Source organism: Amphiprion ocellaris, chromosome 7 (assembly GCF_022539595.1).
Source record: "Amphiprion ocellaris isolate individual 3 ecotype Okinawa chromosome 7, ASM2253959v1, whole genome shotgun sequence".
Lineage (NCBI taxonomy): Eukaryota > Metazoa > Chordata > Actinopteri > Pomacentridae > Amphiprion > Amphiprion ocellaris.
Genome location: NC_072772.1, coordinates 7944080 through 7965987, shown reverse-complemented (window position 1 = coordinate 7965987; position 21908 = coordinate 7944080). Strand labels below are relative to the sequence as shown.

The following is a 21908-nucleotide window of genomic DNA, read 5'->3' as shown; positions in this document are numbered from 1 at the left end:
CCTTCTGGCTCTTATTTATCAGTACAAACATCCTGAGATGTCTGCAACCAAAACCTATTTCCAAAATGAGTGCGTGAGCAAAACGCATCATAACTATAATTTTCCTCACACTTCACACCGAGAGCTCGGTTTCATTCAGGGAATCCCCATTCATCACAATCTGCACTGCCCCCCCAGCACCAGGTCACGATGGAGAGCAGCAGCCGCCCTGGGAAATAAGGCTGACGCTAATGCACCATCTAATGATGAGGGAAATCAATAGGAGAAGATCTAACTAAAAAAAAAGAAAAAAAAATCCAGAGGATCACGACTCAACATTCCAACCCAGCCCATCACAACCATCTTTACGCAGCTCTTAGTGCTGAGTCTAGTCTTGTCTGATGCCAGTAAACAGTGAGACACTGCGCTCATGTCACACCAGATGCTGCTGATCTCCAGGGAATTTCATTCTCACATCGAAAAAAAAAAACATGTTTCTGCTAAATTACAGCCCCCAGTTCTTGATGCTACTTAGAAAACTGATCTGAGTTAATTTGCGGACGGGGACTGTGCCATTTGGAAAGCTCGCAAAACACGGGACTACAGTGAATTCTGCATAGCAGCACAATCCGCCGCTGGCATTCCTCCATAAACCTCTGGTGCTGGTGTTGGGAAGAGGGGAAGAAACGGGGGAGGAAGGGGAGGAGAAGGAGGAGGAGGAGGAGGAGGAGGGGGATACACAGCGCTGCTTCGCCCTGCTCCACCACGACACGCGTCAAGTTAGCCAGAAAAAGCCAATTTCACATAGGAAGTACGACAGTCACGCGTTCAAACATTAAAGTATAAAAATGTGAGTTTTAACAAGACAAGAAATAAATGAATGCATGTCCTTTTCATGCCTGCTAGTTTGGTCTAGACTGTGTTAAACTGATTGATTTTGTCTGAGTTTAGATTTTATGTACAAGTGCCTCAAATACAACTCCAACTTTTAAAGCAGATTTCTTTTGCAGTTTATACATTTTATCTGCAAATGCCTCTTTTTGAGAAACATTTTTTTCATCCATATACATAGCATTCACTCATTTATTTGAGGTTCAGTGTTTTTCTTAAGGGCAAGAAAACTGCATCTGTACAAATGGAGTATTTATTTATTTAACCCTTGCTGCCTTTAAATTGAGCATGATTAAAAGTACATTTATCAAATTTCACTAGTTGTGCGACTTTTAGTCCAGACTAGCCTCCTGTGGGTTGAATTGGGGGCTGAATACTTTACATCACTTATTTTACTTCTTATATTTTTATTAATAAACATTACTTTGTAGAAATCTGTTTTCAAATTCTTGTCAGAGGAGTCAAATGAAGTTGACAATGATTCAATGTTGAAAAGAAATTAAATGGGAAAACTTCCAAGTGGGATGGATACTTTTTATATGTATGGATGTATATGTATGTTTTTAAAAGAACTGTTTTCAGAAAAGGCTTCATATATATTTGCCTTGCCTAGTTGTGTATTTTTTGCTTAATTGTTGTGTGTGTTGTTGTTCAGAGCTTCAAAATTTGCACTACTGCCCAAGGCAAAATTCTCCCTACCCTAATTCAATACGAGGTATATACTGTATGTCAGCTGATTGTGTGGGTTACTTCCTTTCTTTTACTGCAATTTCAAAAAGAAGTTGGGTTTAGAAGAGCTTTTATTTTGTGTTTCCTCGCCGGATGCGTCCGGATTGAATGCAGTTAATTGACAGTGGTCCCAAGTTGAGTTGAGCGTCTGCGCTGCTGCGGTGAGGAGACAGAGGAGGAGAGGAGGAGAAAGTGGCTCATCTGATGTCTGCTGTGAGAGAGACGCTTCACCTTCATCCTTCTCTCCTTTGAAAAGAACAGAAAAAACATTTCAGCTACTTTTAAACGAACACTTGAAGGAAAAAGTGGTGGGACTGGATCAGGACGGGCGACAGGAGATCTGGATGTGAGAGAGGAGGGAGGGTTTCTGATCTGAGCCTCTTTGGACATGACTGAAGCCGCGGACGTGAAGGAAGGAGAAGGAAAGTGATTGAAGAGGAGGGATGCTGTCCAGAGGAGTGATTTCATCTGGTTTCATTGGTTTCTTTTAGGGAGTTGATCATCACAAAGCGCAGCACCTTCAGTCTAATTTACAGCACCCACCACACCTCAGCTGGAGATCAGCCTCTTCAGTCAGCCCCAGCTCCAATTATTTAGTTGTAAAAACTTGCATTCACCTGTGTTATGGAATGTCATTTGTCTTGTGAGAAATTTTAAATCGGCTTTGCAAGTGCACATTTTTCTGATCTTCCCACAAGTGAGAGTTGAACATGGCCATCAACACGGACACCGACTTCCTCAAGTCCAACTTGGGTGAGGGCGGAGGTGGAGGCGCCCAGCCGGACTTCCAGGAGACGGAGAAACTCCTGGCGGTGACCACCGAGCCCGGAGGCAACGGGATGAAGATGTCCACCTCCTTCACGGTCAACATGGGCGGAGACAAGGGCCCGGAGGCCGACCAGAACGGCCACAGCGTCGCGGTGAGGTCGGGCTCCGCCGGGCAGCTGGCCGCCGCCGCCCCCCTGTCCCCCTCCAAGGCCAGCCTGAGCCGCTCCTCCACCGGGAACGCCACCGTGCAGGAGACCCCGAAGCCCAAGGATTATCTCATCCTGGTCATCCTGTCCTGCTTCTGCCCCATCTGGCCCGTCAGCATCGTGGCACTGGTGTACTCCATCATGGTGAGTATAAAACTAACAAAAAAAAGACTCCTGGAGCTCAAAATGTGGCAACAGTTATGGAAAATTGTAAATAAAGATGCTGATGTTGGAACATCTCAGTCTGGATGATGCTCTTGAGTTAATTCCAACATATAGACCTACTAAAAAGGGCAGTAGATGAAGACATCAAAAGAAGGCTTCAACAACTGCATAAAACTGCCAATATTTTGCAAAAAATGCAGAAAAATGCCTCACAGGAGAAGTTGGTATTATATGTTGTATGTATGCCTGGTTTTATCTATTCCTCGGTTATCAGATAGGTGCACCTGTCTACATATTTTGATATTTGAAAGAAGACATTGCATCAATATTTGTATGGGAGGATGGTTGTTAAGCTGTGCAAGAGAAGAATATCCTCTGTGAAATACCAATATACCAATAAATACAGTTTATCTGTGCACTTTTTCAATCGATCAATTCAAAAATGTTGCGATAAATGCACCTTCACGAGTTAGAAGAACCTAGGATGACATCTTAAAATTATTGAATTTGTCTGAACAGCAGCCCAAAATTCTAATACGTTAGATTTGCAGTATAATATCCACACATCAGAGAAGCTGACACACACAGAGGCTTCACTACCTCATCAGCTTCCCTTCTGCTGAGGCTCTAAACGATCTCAGGTCGGCTGCTGTCACTCAGCTGCTGCTTGTTCTGCTTTAGAGCCACCGACACTCCATTAATCCTCTCACACAAAGTTTCAGGATGCTGGAAATGTGGATACAAGATGCAGCCAAGACGCCACAGCCTGACACACGATGCTCGATATGCTGCTGCTGTTTGGTATCCCCTGCATGGTAAAATGTTTTGTGGGGATGCAGTTATAGTCAACGAGGATCCTGCACATGGTGCGTATTCAAATTGCAGCTCATGAGTCTATGACGCTGACGGTGCACTTTCCTGTCATCCGCCTCTGCAGTGGTGAGAGGTTTAGAGCAAAGATGGTGGACTTTGTTATTGATGGCTGTGAGAGCTTGTAGCTTAAAGTATTTCAGTCAGGCGGCGCAGAAGCTAGAGAATGTGCCAAATCTCAAAGTGAGGAGCTGTTGGGTTTATGCCTGATTTTGATGCGTAAATAATAAACACAAGCACGGAGTGAAGCTCATCACTTACAGTGTAGAATCAATCATATTTCAGTTTTACTGTTAACCAAACCACATGGGACCAGGAAGGAGGCTGCACCTCATCGATGGCGACCCTTCCTTCACGTCAGTGCACATGGAATGTTAACAAAAAACATTCAACACACCAAAAAACACAACAATAAGAGCAACATCCCAGCCAGATCACTTCTACTGTCACGTTTAGTCCTAAATTACATTTGAGCAACTTTTAGAAGCAGTGATAGAAGAAGCATCTACAAATACTACCAAGATTTACTTTGCCAGCCCAATGACAGTGTGCTGTCAGTCTGCTCCTCTGAGCTTTAATTAACATTCAGATGTAGAAAGCTGGAAACATTCGATTAGAAAATAACTGCAAATGGAAGTGGCTCGATGTATATTTCAATTAGTTAATTAGACAAGTAACCCTGGTCCCTTTGATCAATACGGTATTTGTTGTTTAGTAAATGTCCTGGGGCTGCTGAACACATGCATACTTTCTGAATAAAAATCTCAGCTGTTGTTATGATGATAGCTTACTTTTGTGATTGATTTAATCTTCAGTAGACTGTCACGACCAGTGAAAAACATCTTGGTATCTGCATCCTTGTCTGTCACGTCACTGAAACTGTTGGTCAGTGTCAAATCCACTGCTGAACTCTATTAAAGCCCTTTGTCTTTAGTTGTTCATCATTTATTAACCTGTGCACGTGCATTGTGGTTCATTATTTGTCAGAGTGTTCATGAACATCAAGTTTAGAGGAATGGAGAAACTTATTTCATTTCATTTAGTTATTTATTTACTTCTGCTTATTCAGAATCTTCCTGAATTCTTCCCCTATTTACTGTTAAATCTTTAATATGACATTTGTATGAAATAATGCCAGCATATCACAAAACATAGAAATCACAGAAAAATTCTTGCAAATTGCACACTTTCGGTGGACGAAATATTTTTTGAATTCCTCAGCTGCTTTGTGTGTTTTCAGAAATTCACAATATATGATGTTTTATGGACTAGTGGGGAATTCATTTCAGTCACTGTACATTTTTTTTGCATTTGCAATTAAATAATCTGGGATCTGAAATGAGAAAACTGAACCATTAGGGCTCAAAAACAACAACAACTGGATCACTGTGATGTGAATCACCCTAAATAAGTTGAGCAAAGTGTCTTGTTATATACAATCTCTGAATTCACCGCTGTATGCAAGATGTGCACCGCTGTGTGTACGTGAGCCAGGAAACAGCAGCAGCAGCAGCAGCAGCAGCAACCTACTGTAACTGAGCCGCACAGATAAATAGGGCTTTCAACAGACCTTTGCATTAAGTATCTGGAACGATTCTATCAGGAATCTTTTTGTGCCATCGATCGTAACTCTGTCGTGTCAGGATTCTACCTCCTGTTGGCTGATGGCTGCTTACTTTCTATCAGCGCGGCCATTTGTGTTTTTCAGCACACTTTACTTCTGACACTGTTACAGCAGCCAACTCTCACATCTACAGAGAAACGAAGCAAAGGCAATGCAGCAGACCCATTAGTTCTGTAATATCACTCCTGTGGGCACCACACACCAAAGGGAATATCAAGCAGTATCCACAAGACAGCCTGTACTTCCCCGAGCCATCATCATGAACCCACTGACATTCACAAGTCAGCTGCTTGCTAATGGCATTGAGAAAGAGGGAGGGAGGGAGGGTGAGGGAGGGAGACAGCGGGAGAGAGGGTGAGGCTCTGACAGAGGGCAGAAGAAAGAAAAGTGAAGGAGGGAGAAACTGGAGCTGGCCACTAACTCAATAGAAGGCGAGAGAAGTCAATTTAGTTTCACTGCAGAGGGCAGATTGCAGCAGTTAGGCAGCTCTGTGGCAGCGATCAACATCATCTCTCTGTCCTGGAGGTAAGGAAAGGGGATACGGGCCTCCCAAAGAAGATCAAAACATCATTCGCTACAAGGGCAGATGGGTGTGAGAGAGGCAGCAAATGGCCATAACATAGTTCTTACCACTTGATTAGAAAAGCAACTGAGTTAGATACCGCAGCGATGTGGGGATGAGTGCAAGCGAACAGGAAAACAAAGGTTTTTGCTGCAACCAAATGAGCCAAAAGTGATGTGGTTGATACCACATGATAGAGCTCTGGAAGTGCACCATCGCTACTAAGTGCTGATGTTCTCATCAGCCAAGTGAAACAGATACTCACAGAAGTTGAAGAGAAAAAAAATGCTGTTGTTTCAGCTGCTGTTGAAATGATTTTGATGACAGGAACAAACAGAAAAAGATAAAGAATCTTAAGGGGTAGTTTGATATAAAATGCCACAGCAGCATATATGTATATAGCTGCCTTCCACTCCTGCTGACCTCAAATCATGCTATAGATGTTTTCTGCTGCTTTTAACAGTCATAAACATTTATGTAACAGTTAATATATTATGTGCTACTTTTTACTTCAAAACCTGCTGTGAGCCATAATCTGTGTAGCATGTAAACCCAAATCGAACTTTGAAACTGCACTAATCAACATTATTTTAGCCGAAAAATCCCTAAATGACTTTGTGTATTATAAGGTACGTGTTCACAGCAACAATCCAATAGTAGCTCTGCACTCCAAGAAGCGTTTTGGACGATTGTTCTGGTTCTTTGGCTTGCAGCTTCACTTTCATCCGTCATCTTTCAGCAGAAGTTGGCACCTAAAAAGTTCTGATAAATCCACTCGACTGCTCACCCAAAGTTGCAGACTAACTGGTGAACACAGTGGAGCGTTTAGCTGCAACAGACCCAGAAATTTCCCCCAGGAGCCGATAAAAACCTAAACAGAGCTGAAAACCAACGAGAATGTCAAGTTGAATTTCGCCTCCCTGCTTGATGCATCAATACTCAGCAGGGCACAGAAAGGATGATATGACAGTGTTTTGCTTTAAGATTATCGTTCTGCCCCCACATTTGTTCAGTGCCTGTTCCAAACTGCAGACAGATTTGAATAAGTTCTACCATCGTATTGTATTCTCACTGTGATGGTTTCACAGAACATAAACCACATTTCAGAATTTCAGAATTCCAGCATGCAAGATTTTGAAGACAAACAAAAAATGTAACTGTACTAGTGATGCTGCAAACATCAAACAACAAGACAGGTTTTTGTGTTTTAATCATTTTAACGGCTAAATAGAATCATAATTAAGCAAAAGTCTGTTGAGGCTTGATTTAACCTCGTAAAAGCGTCTCTCTGTAGTGGCAGATGGTACGTTGCTAACAAAAGGAAAAACTTCCATCCATCTTCATCCGCCACCACTTCCACAGCCTAAAAGCCAACTTCCAGCTGGTTGCCGCCACAGATCTCTGACAGATACTCTGGTGAAGGCTTGCGGCTGGCAAACACAGGAGATGTGCAGTCAATTATGGGGATTGGAGAGGCTGGGGTAATAGGTTTTTACAGCCCAGTGTAGCCTATCCCAGTAATGGGAATGCCCAAACTGCAGGAGCATTATTGCACGCTCTGCAGATTTGCCTGTAAAATATGGACTCGCAATGCTGCACTGGAGGGATGGTGGTGTGTGTGTGTGTGTGTGTGTGTGTGTGTGTGTGTGTGTGTGTGTGTGTGTGTGTGTGTGTGTGTGTGTGTGTGTGTGTGTAGGTAAATGAATTCTTATTAGCAGTCAAATACTGCAGAGACTGTGAGAGGCACTTTATACTGTTATGAAGCTCATCAGAATCCCAGTGTGTCAGTGTCAGTGTGTGTGATGATGTTATCATTCCACGGCAAATAAAACAGAATGTAAGGCAAGCCATCGTGTGCAGCTTTCATAAGGCGTAGTGGAGGAGAGCCACAATCACATGCAGTAGAGGCTGTTTTCAACAACTAATAGTCAGAAATTTTCCAATGTTGAATGCAATTTTAATGGTGCCACAGCAAAATATGTATTTATCAGTATGGTCAATGTAGTTATCTATAAGAACAAATGCAACACTAACAATCTCAGTATCTTAGTCTGTGATTAAATATTTCCAAAAACACCGACAGTCCCATAAGTCTCTGCTGAGCTTTTAGTTTGCTAATTAACAAATGTTAGTATCCTGCTGTACTAAACTAAGAACAAACTGACAACAGTAAACATGTTGTTAGTTTCAGTGCAGCTGCACAGAGCCCAGAGTATAGAGACTTAGTTTTGTTAAAATGTAATCAGTGATTCAGACAGATTTCTAGTTTTATGGTGGATTTTACGTGAATATGACATCTTATATATGACATCTTAAGCAAAAGAGATTTTTTCCTTTTTTTCTCAGACTTTTCTTTTGAAATACAAACAGTACCAATAAAACTACTAATTAAATATCTAATCTAATATAAAATATCATTCTAAACCTGTTACCTTAAATAGCCATAAAATGTATGTAATTATTTAAAAGAAACTGACATGTTTTTGACAGAATGAGGCTATTAAAACACATCGAAACAAAAAGATTTCGTAAAAATGAACTTTTATTGAATAAACAAAAAATAGATGAAATTGTGAAATTCAAGTTTAATATTGTAATTTTATATGTAAAGTACATTTCAATTAAAACAAAAAAGCACTGGTTCTGTAATTTTAGATTTGATTGTAGATTAGTTTGTTAAAGGAGAGGTATCTTGTGTATAATATCTCAAAGCATTGGTAATCTCAAAATATACACTATCGTTCAAAAGTTTGGGGTCACTTAGAAATGTCCTTATTTTTGAAAGAAAATCATTTTTTTTTCAGTGAAGATAACATTAATCAGAAACACAGTCTAGACATTGTCAATGTGGTAAATGGCTATTCTAGCTGGAAACAGCTGATTTTTAATGGAATATCTCCATAGAGGTACAGAGGAACATTTCCAGCAACCATCACTCCTGTGTTCTAATGCTACATTGTGTTAGTTAATGGTGTTGAAAGGATAATTGATGATTAGAAAACCCTTGTGCAGTTATGTTAGCACATGGATAAAAGTGTGAGTTTTCATGGAAAACATGAAATTGTCTGGGTGACCCCAAATTTTTGAACGGTAGTGTAGTTTATATCATTAGATATGTCATCTATGTATCACTCTGTGTACATTTTAATATGCATTACAATATATAAAGCAATTTTATTTGTATAAGTTTAGTATAAGTGTCCTTCATTAAACACTAAAAAAATTAAAGGTTGCACATGATCTTATGCAAAATTTAGGCAAAAATATTCGTTTTTATTTTAGAAAATGACTTTATGTTAATGACAATTGTTTTCTCTTATTTCCCTGTGTGTATTTTGGCTCCCCAGCTGTTCAGTTTCTCTTTCTTTTTTTTAAACAGTGTATGAGTAGTAAGTAGCTATTAGCTCATCTGAAGTTGAAAATGGAGCTTGTTGCTTTAAATCTTCTGATTTGTGCCAAATTTCTCCTTTTTTGGTCATTAGTATTTCTTTTTCCTGAATCAATATGATGTCTATTTATCTACAGATGTGTTTGCCTCATTTTGCACAGGACAGCGGGCACTTTGTAGGCAGATTGTATAATGATAATCTTGTTTTGTTTTGAGAAACACATTGCTAATAATAACGCACTCTGCTAATGACAATAACAGTGTTCTGCACTACGAAACTTGACACTGGATTATCTAAAGAGGCTGGTCTGACAGTTTTAAACTTGTTCTCAATGTTCTAATGGAATCAGACCATTACAGCCTTCTGTTTCTGTGTTGCTCACGCTTTGTTAGCTTATTTAAATTGTATGTTTCAGTTCACAAACTAAAATTCATGAGCACCAGCAGCAGCAGCAGCAGCAGCATTTTATAGCTCCTAGAATGAGAACGGTGGCATCGTGGCTCTGACAGCTTTAGTTAGCATTGAGTGGTTTGCAATTTTAATGGCAATTCCAGCGTAAATAGACAGTCTAAAAGCCCGTCTAGCGGCCCCCAGAGGACACGATGCTCCTTACACCCAACCAGACCACAGCGATTTAAACAAACCCACTCAGAGACACACCAACAGCCTTGTACTTGGTCTTTTAGGGATTAAAAATGACTACAATTACTAAATTATACATTGTTCTCAACTTTAAATTTTAATTTCAAAGCAATTTAAATTGGGGTTTATAAGTAAAAAAAAAGTCCAATTTAAGTTCTTTAAAACTTTTAAGAGGGTCTTATGAAACGCAAAGTGTGACGATAAATGAACACTTTATAGGAAATATTATGTGTAAATGGCCCAAAGTAGCTCCTGGTTGTACTCTGCTCCTGTCCACCAGGCTGCTGCTGGTGTTTCATTATTAATGGCAAGAGAGAAAAGAAGCACTTACTGACTTACTGGCCTCCACCTTCTTCTGCTGAACATAGGAACACATAAGGGAGAGGGAGGAGAATGTATGTCATGCATCATGTTTGTGTCCCTGTACTTTAGACAATTGGAGCGAGGACATTTTGTCTTTTTCACACCCCTTGAAATGGCTGTTTTAAGGTGACAACTTGGTTTTAAGGTTAGAGTTCGAATCAATTTTAGGTTAGGATGAAGGTTTTTTCTCCTGGACACTTTAAGAATTTGCTTAATAACTGTACATTACCTATAATAATTATATAATAACTGTTTTAGCTGAGTCTCTTCGTGGACTTAGTTGTTTTGTTGTATTTTTGTGGTGTTGTTTCAATCTGAGGTACCTAAAAGAAGTTTAATCTTATAAAGTTGGGACTAAATATCCTCACAAAAATAGCTATACAAACGTGGGAGTCTGTATTTAGGTGGCCGGTGAGTACAGAGGTAACATAATAAACACTGGTCAAGACACTTTGAGGATTGAATTTCCCATTCAGAAAACAAATATGACCAGCCCTCCTCCTGCTGTGAATCAATATGGACATTAATCAGTCAAGCAAAGGGTGCCTCCCAGTGACACACACACAATAATTTCCCCCAGGCCAACATCACACAAAATGGGGTGTATTAAACCAGGCTGCTGGCACAGACCCCTTCACTTGTTTCTGTCTTTTCCTCTTTTCATGACGGATGGAAAATAACATCATCTTTTTAAATCTGCCATTTCTTCATTGATGTTTTCCCCCCGAGCAGGCAAAGTAGGCAGTGTTTTCTGAAAGAGACGTCCATTGATTTAAGGTGCTGATGTTGCTTTTCTCTGTGATGTGAGTCCCGATCAATAAAGGGCTGCGGTGGGATTTTGTACCATAGTTTCACATTGCAGTTCTGCAAGTGAGAAGCTGGAATGTGTGAGTGAGAGGAGAGGAAAAAAAAGTCCTATTTTAATTTCACTGTCAGGAGCTGAGATTGAAAGGAGCGATGATTTAGCTTTTGTACCTCAGGTCATGTTAGAATTGTATCACATGGGGCTTTTATTCTTAGAATTATCACTCCAATTAAATAGCTTTTTGTCAAATAGATTATGTATGACTTTCTTTGGAGGCATTGTTATGCTTTTAAATTACAGTTTAAGATAAGATAAGGCTTCATCAATCCCGAAAGAAATTCTTGAGCTAGATATTGCTCAGAAAAAACAAATGACATAAGAAATACTGTGCCAAAAAGTAAAAAGTAATAAGACACACGAGTATGATGCATTACTGAAATTACTGAAACAAGTGGGCTAAAAAAGGGCCAGAATATAACTGTAAAAAGTAATGCTGGCAATTATATGTGAGTAATAAGTAATATCAGACATGATAATGAAAGAATTAAATCAAATATCATATTGCACCTGAAAAATTCTACAAAATATTACACATATTGAAAATATTGTGAATTTACTAGAGACTACTGAATAAATTACTAAAGTGAATAAGAGACCTTTGAAAACAAAGATAAGATATTGCTTCTTCATTCCACAGAATATAGTTAAGGCCATATTTTTATGTAAAAAAATAATATATAAATTCATAACCAAAGTAATAATATTCCCATGAAAGGAAAAAACAAAGCTGCATGCTGTAATTGTTACAGCCACAGTAAAGTCACACATCATTTTTAAATACATGAATATACAGTTCATAAACTCGCATTCATAAAATCTACACTGAAGTCTCAGTGAGCTTATTACTAATTTAACTTTAGTTTCCTCCCCAGCAGCAGCAGCTGCACCGTCCACACCCACGTGCACTGTGGGATCAGACAGCCTGGAGACAGAGAGGCTCATGGGAGCGAGAGGATGAAGTAACTAGTGGGTGATCGAGGAGGATGGAGGGATGGAGGTCTCTTTTCTGTCTCTCTGCAGTGTAATCGTATCCTATACTGAGGCATTCCAAACTCTACATCCTCCTACTGAGAGAGTGAGTGGATGAGCGAGGCAAGAAGACACATTTTATTGATTTGGATTTTTTGATTGCAGCTGAGAAGTAAATGAAATACAGTACAAGTCACAAATGAAATAGAAAGCAGTGCCTATCCTATAATGGAATTTCAATCACTAGACTTAAAAAAATTACTAAATCTCACTGACTAACATAATCTTTTATCACTTCTTGCCTTTTTTTTATTTTATTCCTCTCCTGTTTCATTTTTGGTATAATTTCCACCACAATAGTTAAAAGTTTATTCATCATTGCGCCATTAGACAATAATATCTCCTGAATTGGCTTTAATAGGCCGTGTTTTATCCTTAAAATATACAACCAAGTGAACTTTAACGTTAAGGTTAGCAGTCAGTACCGGTCTATCTGTATGTGGGAAGCAGCCTTACTAAAACATAGCTGTGTAATTTAATATAGATGAGGGCAGGGAGATGTCTATTTCCTGCTGTTTCCTGCTCTAGTGGAAAAGACTCGTTCAGCACCACGGACAGCTCCTGAAGTTTTCATCAGGCTTCAGAACTGAAGGAAAGACGGAACTGTGTCGCTCTTATCACAGGGCAGGTTTGGATTTAGAACATGTAATCGCCTCCAATCCTCACTTTGTTCTTTGCTGTAGCACTGTGTGACTGACATGATTCTAGCACTGTTACGGTTTCAAACTCGCCAGCGTCCAGTGTTGCTGTGCACTTCCTCACTCTCCCCTGTGATTATTATTTAGTGGCGAAAGAAGCACAACTCTGTTCCAGTTGTGTTAACTGGAGCCGGGTTCTGCTGAGGTTTTTTTCCCTGTTAAAAGGGTATTTTCCTTGCCACTGTCGCCTTGGGGCTGCTCTGGGGGTCAGGCATATGGGTTCTGTAAAGCGCCTTGAGACAATTTGACTGTAATTGGTGCTATATAAATAAAATTGAATTGAATTGAAAAAATTAACTTTTGTCAGGTTTTGTATTCTTTTTTGGGTCTTTCAGCTCTCAGCTGACTAACTATGGACTTGGCTGTGTAGAACTGATGTGACTGTTTAATTAACTGATTAACTTTATGTCACTGTGTCGCATCTATTAATCATTTAAACATTTTCTGGTTCCATCTACTTAAATATAAGAGCTCACTGCTTTTCTAGGTTTTGTGCGATTATAAACTGAATATAAATTTATTTATGGTGTTGTTTGGCTAAAACATGAACATCACTTCATCTAGGCACTGCAATTTTTGTAAAAGGTGTTTTGATCATTTCAAACATTTCACAGACTGAATGATGAATAAAATTTAAATTAAATTATGTATTAAAGGATAGTATAAAATAATCGATAGCTGCCCTGCATTTGTTTCTGAGCTATTTTCAAACACTGGCTGGATGTTCGCTGGGTGCAGCACCCTGCATGTAACATAAATGCAAGATATGAATTGTCTTTAGCTGTTAAAAAAATCTTCATATGTAGCTTCTCCTTCAGTTCCACATATTGACTTCATTCAGAACATTCTACATTTTTGTACAGTTCACTCTTTGATACTGTTTAACAAATGAGAAATACTTTACAAAAGTACATCCTAAAATATAAAAAACTATGAAATGTTCAGAAATGAGGGTGTTAATGAAATGCAATCAGCATTCATATGTCGACTAGTTTTTTTCAGAAAGTGTAGTAGATGGTTTTTTTAGTGTGTGAAATCGTATGGCGGTGAATGTTTTCCATGTATTGAATGTTGTAAATGAGCACAATGTGGTTTTACATCAGTTTAAAGCAGCTAAAACAAATAAAACTGACTATCAAGTTAAAGGCAAAACAAAATAAATGTTTTTTTGATTTGGGACGCTCACATGAAAGCAGTGCACGGTGGACCGAGGATTCCCATACATCGTGCCTGACAGTCATACACATAAATCATGCTGTCTCCATATCTGCAGCATACATAAAGCAAAATACATACAGCATTAAAATGATAAACAACCCCCTCACACCGCTGCACTCACCTACTCTATCCAATTGGCTCTGCAAGTCACATCCTTCCATCAATTCCAATCTGCCAGTCTGGAATAGACAATTTCACCACTGACAGCTGGGAATAAGTTATTGTTGGTATTTTACCTTAAGAGACCAGAGCACCGGTGGAAAAGCCTGTATTACCATGTTGTACCTGTGTCGTTTTTTTCTTTAAAATATCTTCAATGTCACTAAATGGGAAACCATCTGATGAATATTTTAACATCTTACAGAGCTTCTGTACTGTAGAACCAAAGATCTCTGTCTTATGCACCTGAATTGTGAGTCACTTGTTTTGTGTTGTTCTTTTTTGTGTGTGCAAACAGTCTTGATATAGTTAATTGCTGGTGAGGCTCAGATTGCGTTTTCTGAGCAGTTTCTCATATTTTCACTGTCTGTTGTGGAAATTTAAAAGGCTTTCTGTGCTGCTGGTTGCTTGCATTGGTGAATTAATAATTAAAAGTCACTGTAGAGTTGTGAAGTGTGAACATCACGACTGTCTACAGACTCAAGGTGCACCTAGAGGCACATTTGGTTTAAAGTTTTCAAAAGGAAGCTCCATGTATTGCATTATCTATTCTGTTTCTTTTTTTAAAATTATAAACAGCAATTTCCTTGAGCATTCAATAATATTAACTGTATCAGAGGTCAGTGAAATGATTGTTAAAATGTCCACCCTAATGGCATCCTTGTGTGGTTGAAGAAGTGAAGCAGGTTGGTTTTATTGGATTCCTAAAACTTCTCTATTTAGTGTACTGTGTTGTATTGTTTTTGTTTTTTTTAACACCCTGTGCCTTTGTGTGTGTCCCCAGTCCAGAAACAGCCTCCAGGCAGGGGACATGGATGGGGCCAAGAGGCTCGGTCGACTGGCTCGCCTGCTCAGTATCGTCGCCATGGTGCTGGGTGTGCTCGTCATCATAGTTTTCGTCTCAGTTTCAGGTACAGAAATGACAACAAGTACAAAAAAAAAATTTAAAGATATAGTGTTAAATGGACATAATGGTCTCCAGTGCACTGCACATAAATCTAGTTTTATGGGTACAGTGGCTTATGAATATGCAAATGGATATTATTTGAAAATGATGTATGAAGTGTGTGCATAAGTACACACACACACACACACACACACACACACACACACACACACACACACACACACACACACACACACACACACACACACACACACACACACACACACACACACACACACACACACACACACACAGGGCTTTAACAACAGTGTATAACAATAAAGAATACCTACTACATTACGATTACAGGGTGATATATGACACTACCACACAAGCATGAGATGTGTTTTCTACATCCAAACTCAGCACATTTGCTTGCTTTGTGTGTGTGCATGTGTGCGTGTGTGTGTGTGTGTGTGTGTGTGTAGGGCTCCAGACTGCGGCTAAAATGATCGAATAGGCAACCTTTTCTTGAGAGCGTGCAAGTTAAAATTTCAAGTGGTCGCATTCATGCAAGTGTATGATGATCATTTAGCTGTTTCCTTGTTTCTATAACCAGCACAGGCAGCTACTGCGATAGCCATAGTGGTAAAATGTAGAACTTTTATTTCTTCTGACCAAAAGACTTTTACAAAGACCTGCAGGAGAAAATCAAAGAGCTAGAATAACTCTAAGTGTTATAGGGAGCTGCAGGAACTTTGCTTCAAAAAGAAAAACAAAAGGAGATTCTTCAAGTTTTTCAAGAGAAGCAAAGACAAAAAGAGAGAGAAAAAGCAGATTGAAAAGGAAAAGAAGGAGAAAGAAACAGTTCCGTTTTGCGTAAAATATAGAAATTTACTACCGTACTTTGGCTCACAGCTACTTTATGTTTCAGATTACCCTGAAAGATAGTCTGGAATAAACAATAACTAATAATGTTTTAAGACATGAACCTCAGTGGGCAAAAAAGTATAAAATAGAAAAAGATTAGCAAAACAGAGCAGAACAGCAGGAGACAAACTGCAGCAACCATCACTCCTGTGTTCTAATGCTACATTGTGTTAGCTAATGGTGTTGAAAGGCTAATTGATGATTAGAAAACCATTGTGCAATTATGTTAGCACATGAATAAAAGTGTGAGTTTTCTTGGAAAACATGAAATTGTCTGGGTGACCCCAACTTTTGAATGATATTGTATATACATATATATTCACATATATATAAATGCGTTGTTAACAAATTACTTCTCAAGTATATCGGTTAAAAATATCGGGTAGCGATTTTTTCGATTACCAGTAATAATAATCAACATCGCCCTCCCAAAAAAGAACAAATCAGTCAATCCCTACTTTTCTATCACCTCCCACTAGCCCCACGCCCTCTCTATTACCCCTTTATATATTTTTAAAACTCTATCATATTTCTACACATGTGGATGATATTAAATCTGAACACTGCATGTCTCATTTCAGGGTTTAAGATTTAACTGTTGCAGGTTCCCTTAAATGTTTCTGTGGGACATCTGTGAAGATTCTCAGTCATCCAGGTTGTGATTCATCAAAGTGCCAAAATGAAAGCGACTGGACTATTGTTGCCGATGTTTCATTTCTTATCTGAAACATTTTTTTTCAGAACTGAAACAGAAAGTCCAGCAAGCGCAGTTGCCTTTGTTTTAGGACTTAATGAAACCACTTTGCCTTTGGGCCGATTTCCTCCACAATGTAAATAAAAACCTCATTTTTTAACCGTTTCCTACATTTATTTAGTCAACGCTGCACTTCCTCAAGGCCCCAGTGACACACAAAGTTTGAAATGGATGAAATGGATGAGTGGTTGCTGAGATAATTGAAGAACACACATTCCGATTTTCTGGTTTAGTAGAGAAGATGGAAGATTCTGTAGCTCTGTTGTTCCTGAACTCATCTATAATCAAAGGAGTTCTGCACAGTGTGTGTATGTGTGTGTGTCTATAGATTGATTAGGCACTGCAGCGACTGTAGCAGGATAATTTCATCAGAAATGCAGAAATGCTGGCTGCTGCACTGTTCAAAGCCTTCAGCCCTTCAGCTACACCTGTCAAAAATAATTAATTGGATTATTTCTCTTCTCTTTTTTCTTTCTACAGTAACCCAGTGACATGGAGGACCCGAGAAAAAAAATGAAAGCCAAACCACAGATGCAGCAAGGGGAGAAGAAAAGCCCATTCCAAAAAAAATAAACAAATGAAATACGATCCATAACATTTATGCCATATTGTAACTACACCATGACCACCTTCAGAAAGCAGAAAAAATAGGCAACTCATGAAAGTAGGTCTTGCAACAAGTAAACAAATGAAAAAAAAAAATTCAGAGATGCATGCATTAGATTCCAGTAACAATTGCTTGGCATAAATAATGAAAATCCTGACGTAAATTGCTCGGGTTAAAACAGAGGAAAAAGAAAATGCAGATTGTGTGTGTGGTCAGAAAGAATCCAAAATGTTTCTTTTTGGAATATGGACTTCTTAAAATGAAGAGGATTATCTGAGGAGAGAGGGAATGATAGACTTTTTTATGTCTGGGATGGGGCTCCTTTGAAAAACAAATTCTGGGTTTGGTCTTCAAACTTTGGACAGCTGCATATAATCCTCATATATTCCTTAATGAACCTCCTGCATTCAAAGCATATACAGCTACAAATATATTTGAAATATGGATATATGAGTATATATATATATATAAACATTGTATATGTACATTTTATAAAATGTTTGTATGCCAAGCGGTGCTGGGTTTGTTAAGACTGTCACAATGGCTGCTTTGTCAGTACCTGGAATATCAGTGGAAATTCAAGGGTTTGTGGAAGGGGTCAGGGAACACAATTTTTCATTTTTGTTAATTATTATAATTTTTTCAACTAAAAAAAAAGAAAAAAATTGAGACCAACTGCATGCCTGAATGTAGATAACCAAAATTCAGCCTTTATTTTGACTGTTACTGGTAGTTTCTTATCTTATTAAGGAGGCTAACAGACTTGCACATGGAAGACTTGATTTGTGTACATTATGTGAGTCCAGCCACCGTAGAATGTATGAGGACTGTGATGTCTAACACGCTCCAAAACATCCTTTGCCTTGCTCTGGCAGAGACTGAAAGGCATGCCAAATCCTCTGCCATCCTTGAATTCACATCCTCTAATTCTTTAACACACACTATGTGACTGCTGCCCCTCAGTCCTGTCTCTGTCACTTCATCTTTTACTCTTAAACTCCATTTTACATTTACCGCCTTTCTACACCGTAGCTCCCCATTTGCCATTCTTACATTGTTATACATTGACTGTTAAATGCCGTTGTTTCACTGAACGTCCTTTTCCGCTCCTTGTATTGGTATGAAATATATTTATATGGGAAAATATATATGCAATATGTACGCATGCTATGGGCCTAACAGGCCGACACACACTTATGTTTTTTGTAAAACGAGGAGGTCTGTGACTTTGACTGAGCAACAACAAATAGCATTTAAAGAAGCTTTCCTTAAAATCCGAGCACGGCAGATTGTCTGTATTCATAACTCTATCAGAGAGAACTCACTGTAAAAAGTCCCTCTGTGGACACACAGGACTGCTGTATTGACATATAACAGGCTTATGCTCCAAGCACCGATAAAATCACTGTTGCATTATTCAGATCTTCAGCTTCTTTGGGCATTAATGCTTTTTTTTTTTTTTAACCCTGTGCAAATTTAAATCATGAAATTTTTGGACAAAAATGGATAAAAAAAACAAAAAAAACAATGCCATTTGTTGAATTCCAGTGGTTGTTTAAGGGCTCATACAAGTCAAACACCAGCTAGACTATGCAGCTAATGTGATTCTAAACTGAACCTCATCAGTGTAAAGCGGTCAAATATGAATACAATACAGCACAATGATTTGTGCTAAATGGGCCTTTTATCAATTCCATTCCAAATCATAGTTGTACATAAAAAGATCATTTTATCCAAACATCTGAAAGCAGCAAAAATCCAAAGATTCCCCATGTGTTATTTCTTACATGCCAATTTTTCCATCTCTGAAACTGGTGGTTCAGGAGCCCACTGTCTAGCCTAAGCACTGCTCTGTCAGTAAAACAGTTCAAACGTTCATTTCATTTTCCAAAGTACTACTGTGTTTCTTTTCCAGTATACTGTATGTGCCAGTTCTCATCTATGTGGTGTACATTTTTGCATGTCAGGAATAAATGTTACCATGCATGGTCCAGGTTTTGCCTTTTGATGGTAACTTCCAGTTCATGAGGAGTTGAGTTCTGACAGGCAGCCATGACTTTAGAAGACTGAACAAGACGAGTCTGCAGCCATTCAAGCAGCTCTCAGAAAATGTAGTTAGGCACAGGGGTATACTGGCATGGTCCCAACATGCTGTTGATTTTCAGGTGTGATGTTTTCCATATTACCTAACTTAGTTTAGTGTAACATTTGCATTCAGAACACTAAATGCAAAGTTCTGCTGAGGTTTATGGGAATATCACTAAGTTTGCAGGCATTTCGTCAAAGTATTGTATGAAAAAATCATTTTACCCTCATCTGAGTTGTAAGTCCTCTTCAACCAGTCAAGTTGCAGTTTACATACATGTCTGTCAAGACTTCATTTTTTACTTTTTAAGATGCAAAATGTCACAACTTTGTCATTTTATTGAGTTATGGCCAAAATCCACCAAACCACCAAAATCTAATCAGTTATCCTCAAGTTTACGTGAGTTTTCGTGCCAAATTAGAAGAAATTCATTCAGGTGTTAGTGATATACAGGTTGGTTTAACAACCAGTAAACTTTTAAAAAACTTTTTTTTTTTTTTTTTTTAAAGTGAACCCACCACTAGAGGCAAGTCAGGTGATTACAAAAAGTCAGTACACTTCATTCTAAAGGGACCATGACTGTGTGCAAAACATTATGCTCACCCATCCCATAGTTAGTGATATATTCAGACAAATGCAGCTGAACAACTGACAGGCCTGCTTTTAGAGAGGATGCATGAATTTTCAACAGATGTGTTTTTAAAAAAAAAAACATTTCTTGATGCAAAATGGCCCAGAAAAGATGCAAAAACATCAAAATCACGTTAGAACGCACGGGTTCTTTCACTTACCTCACGTACAGATAGGGGGTGAAAACAGTAAGAGTTATACTCTCGCTATGTAATGAAACTAAATTCTACATTTGTCATTTCTTATTGGAACTGAACCACAAAAAATTGATTCAACTGTGGGGTAAGGCTGCAGTTTGCAGCGCTGTTATATTGGATCGTGCTACATTCTACAGCTGTTACTTTTATTACATCTGAACCTCAGCACATACAGCAGGTCCTGATATACAATTCGGCCTCAGGGAGCGTAAACACCATTTATCATGGCGACCGCAGCTACAGCCTGTAGATGAAGGGGGAAAGGGGAAAATGAAGAATTCACGGCACATCTTTGGGTTTTAAAGCCAATTCTTCAGCCACACACTGCACAGTATTGACCTCACGCAATCCTGAAAAATCCACATCCCGAACACATACAGGGTTTCAAATAGTGTGTTCTTGAAAATACTTAACCTGAACATTTACACTCAAAAACTTTTAGCTGGTCAATGAACATTAGTTTAGCGAAGTGATAGAAGCTAGTATGTTCACAGACAAGTGATGCATTCCTGAAAAAAGAGAAAGAAATCTAGTAAATTCACAGAGGACCAACACTGCTGTCTTACACATTAGCTGCTCCGAAGAAACACACTGTGCTTGTCACAAGTTATTGTAGAAGGACCTTTCTAAGGATCTGGCACATAGTTCTGTGTGGGTGGTGTTCAGAGTGAGTGAAATATTCAGGAGTTGCACCTCTGCAGCCTTCTGACAGTGTGTACACACATCTGATCCAAATTTAGACTTCAGCACAGGATTTCCCTTCTGTAAGGATTAAGATATTCAAGAAGAGAAAAAAGGCAGTGGTGGTCTACCTGCTGTAGAGAAAAGACTATCCCTTTAAAAATGCCAGATTACTGAAACCTCAATCTTTTAGCCTCTTTGTGAAAAAAACATCAAACAGAAAGAATGAGGACAAGAAGCCAAATTTATCCTCCTCAGTCCATTGAAGTGGGCTTATTTTATTTGGATTCCAGTCAACTAACAGCCTGAAGCAGTGGGAAAAAGGGGAATTGATGTTTCTCACATCGCTGCCTGGCTTTCACATTTCCAACACCTCCACCAACAGACTTTAATCAAATGAGTCAAACCCTGTCTGCAGCTATTCCCCTCTCAGATAAATGCTTTAGTTCCCGCCTTCAAATGCACACACTACTCTGGGCTTCAAGTGGATTGAAATCAAATGAAGGTACACAGGCTCTGCTGGCCATGCCAGAAATGTGTAGAACGGTTCAATACTCAGATAGATGGTCATAAAAGCAGTGCTAGGTTTTCACCTTTCCTTTACAGAAACCTCAATGTAATGCACTAAAATCAATGGAACGGGCTGGTTTGTTACTGAAGACATTTCAACACTATAAAGAGACTTCATCTAAGATGGTTATTTCACATGACTTTGACAAATCTGTCACGACTGCAATAATGTGATCCTGACAACTCTTGACAGTTTCACAGTCCACAGCACTTTTACTTTATACTTTACATATTCTGCAGTCTGTGGTTGCTCTTCATAGTTGCACTTACCCAATCTGGTAAAGTCCAAAAACTGTTTATAAAACACATTTTATAACTGACTTTAAACACTGCATCTTAGCGTTTTTAAAAACTCAATGAGGAAAGAAACTGGAAATACAGGAAGAGATCTGCCACTAATGATTTTTTTC

At 38.9% G+C, this 21908-nt stretch overlaps 1 protein-coding gene across 1 annotated transcript; it reads left to right on the top strand.

The window, feature by feature from the left end:
- The first annotated feature begins 1744 nt into the window (after nt 1–1744).
- Nucleotides 1745–19325, top strand: trarg1a (trafficking regulator of GLUT4 (SLC2A4) 1a). Its single transcript, XM_023290793.3, has 3 exons — nt 1745–2717; nt 14942–15068; nt 17208–19325. Exons 1-3 carry the CDS (start codon nt 2310–2312, stop codon nt 17216–17218), a joined length of 546 nt encoding a protein of 181 aa, XP_023146561.1. The 5' UTR covers nt 1745–2309; the 3' UTR covers nt 17219–19325.
- The last annotated feature ends 2583 nt before the right edge of the window (nt 19326–21908 follow it).

Excerpts from the sequence above, each read along its gene's own strand:
- trarg1a (XM_023290793.3), top strand. The coding sequence starts at position 2,310 with ATGGCCATCAACACGGACACCGACTTCCTCAAGTCCAACTTGGGTGAG. Across the intron at positions 2,718-14,941 it reads CACTGGTGTACTCCATCATG|TCCAGAAACAGCCTCCAGGC; the intron begins GTGAGTATAAAA and ends GTGTGTCCCCAG.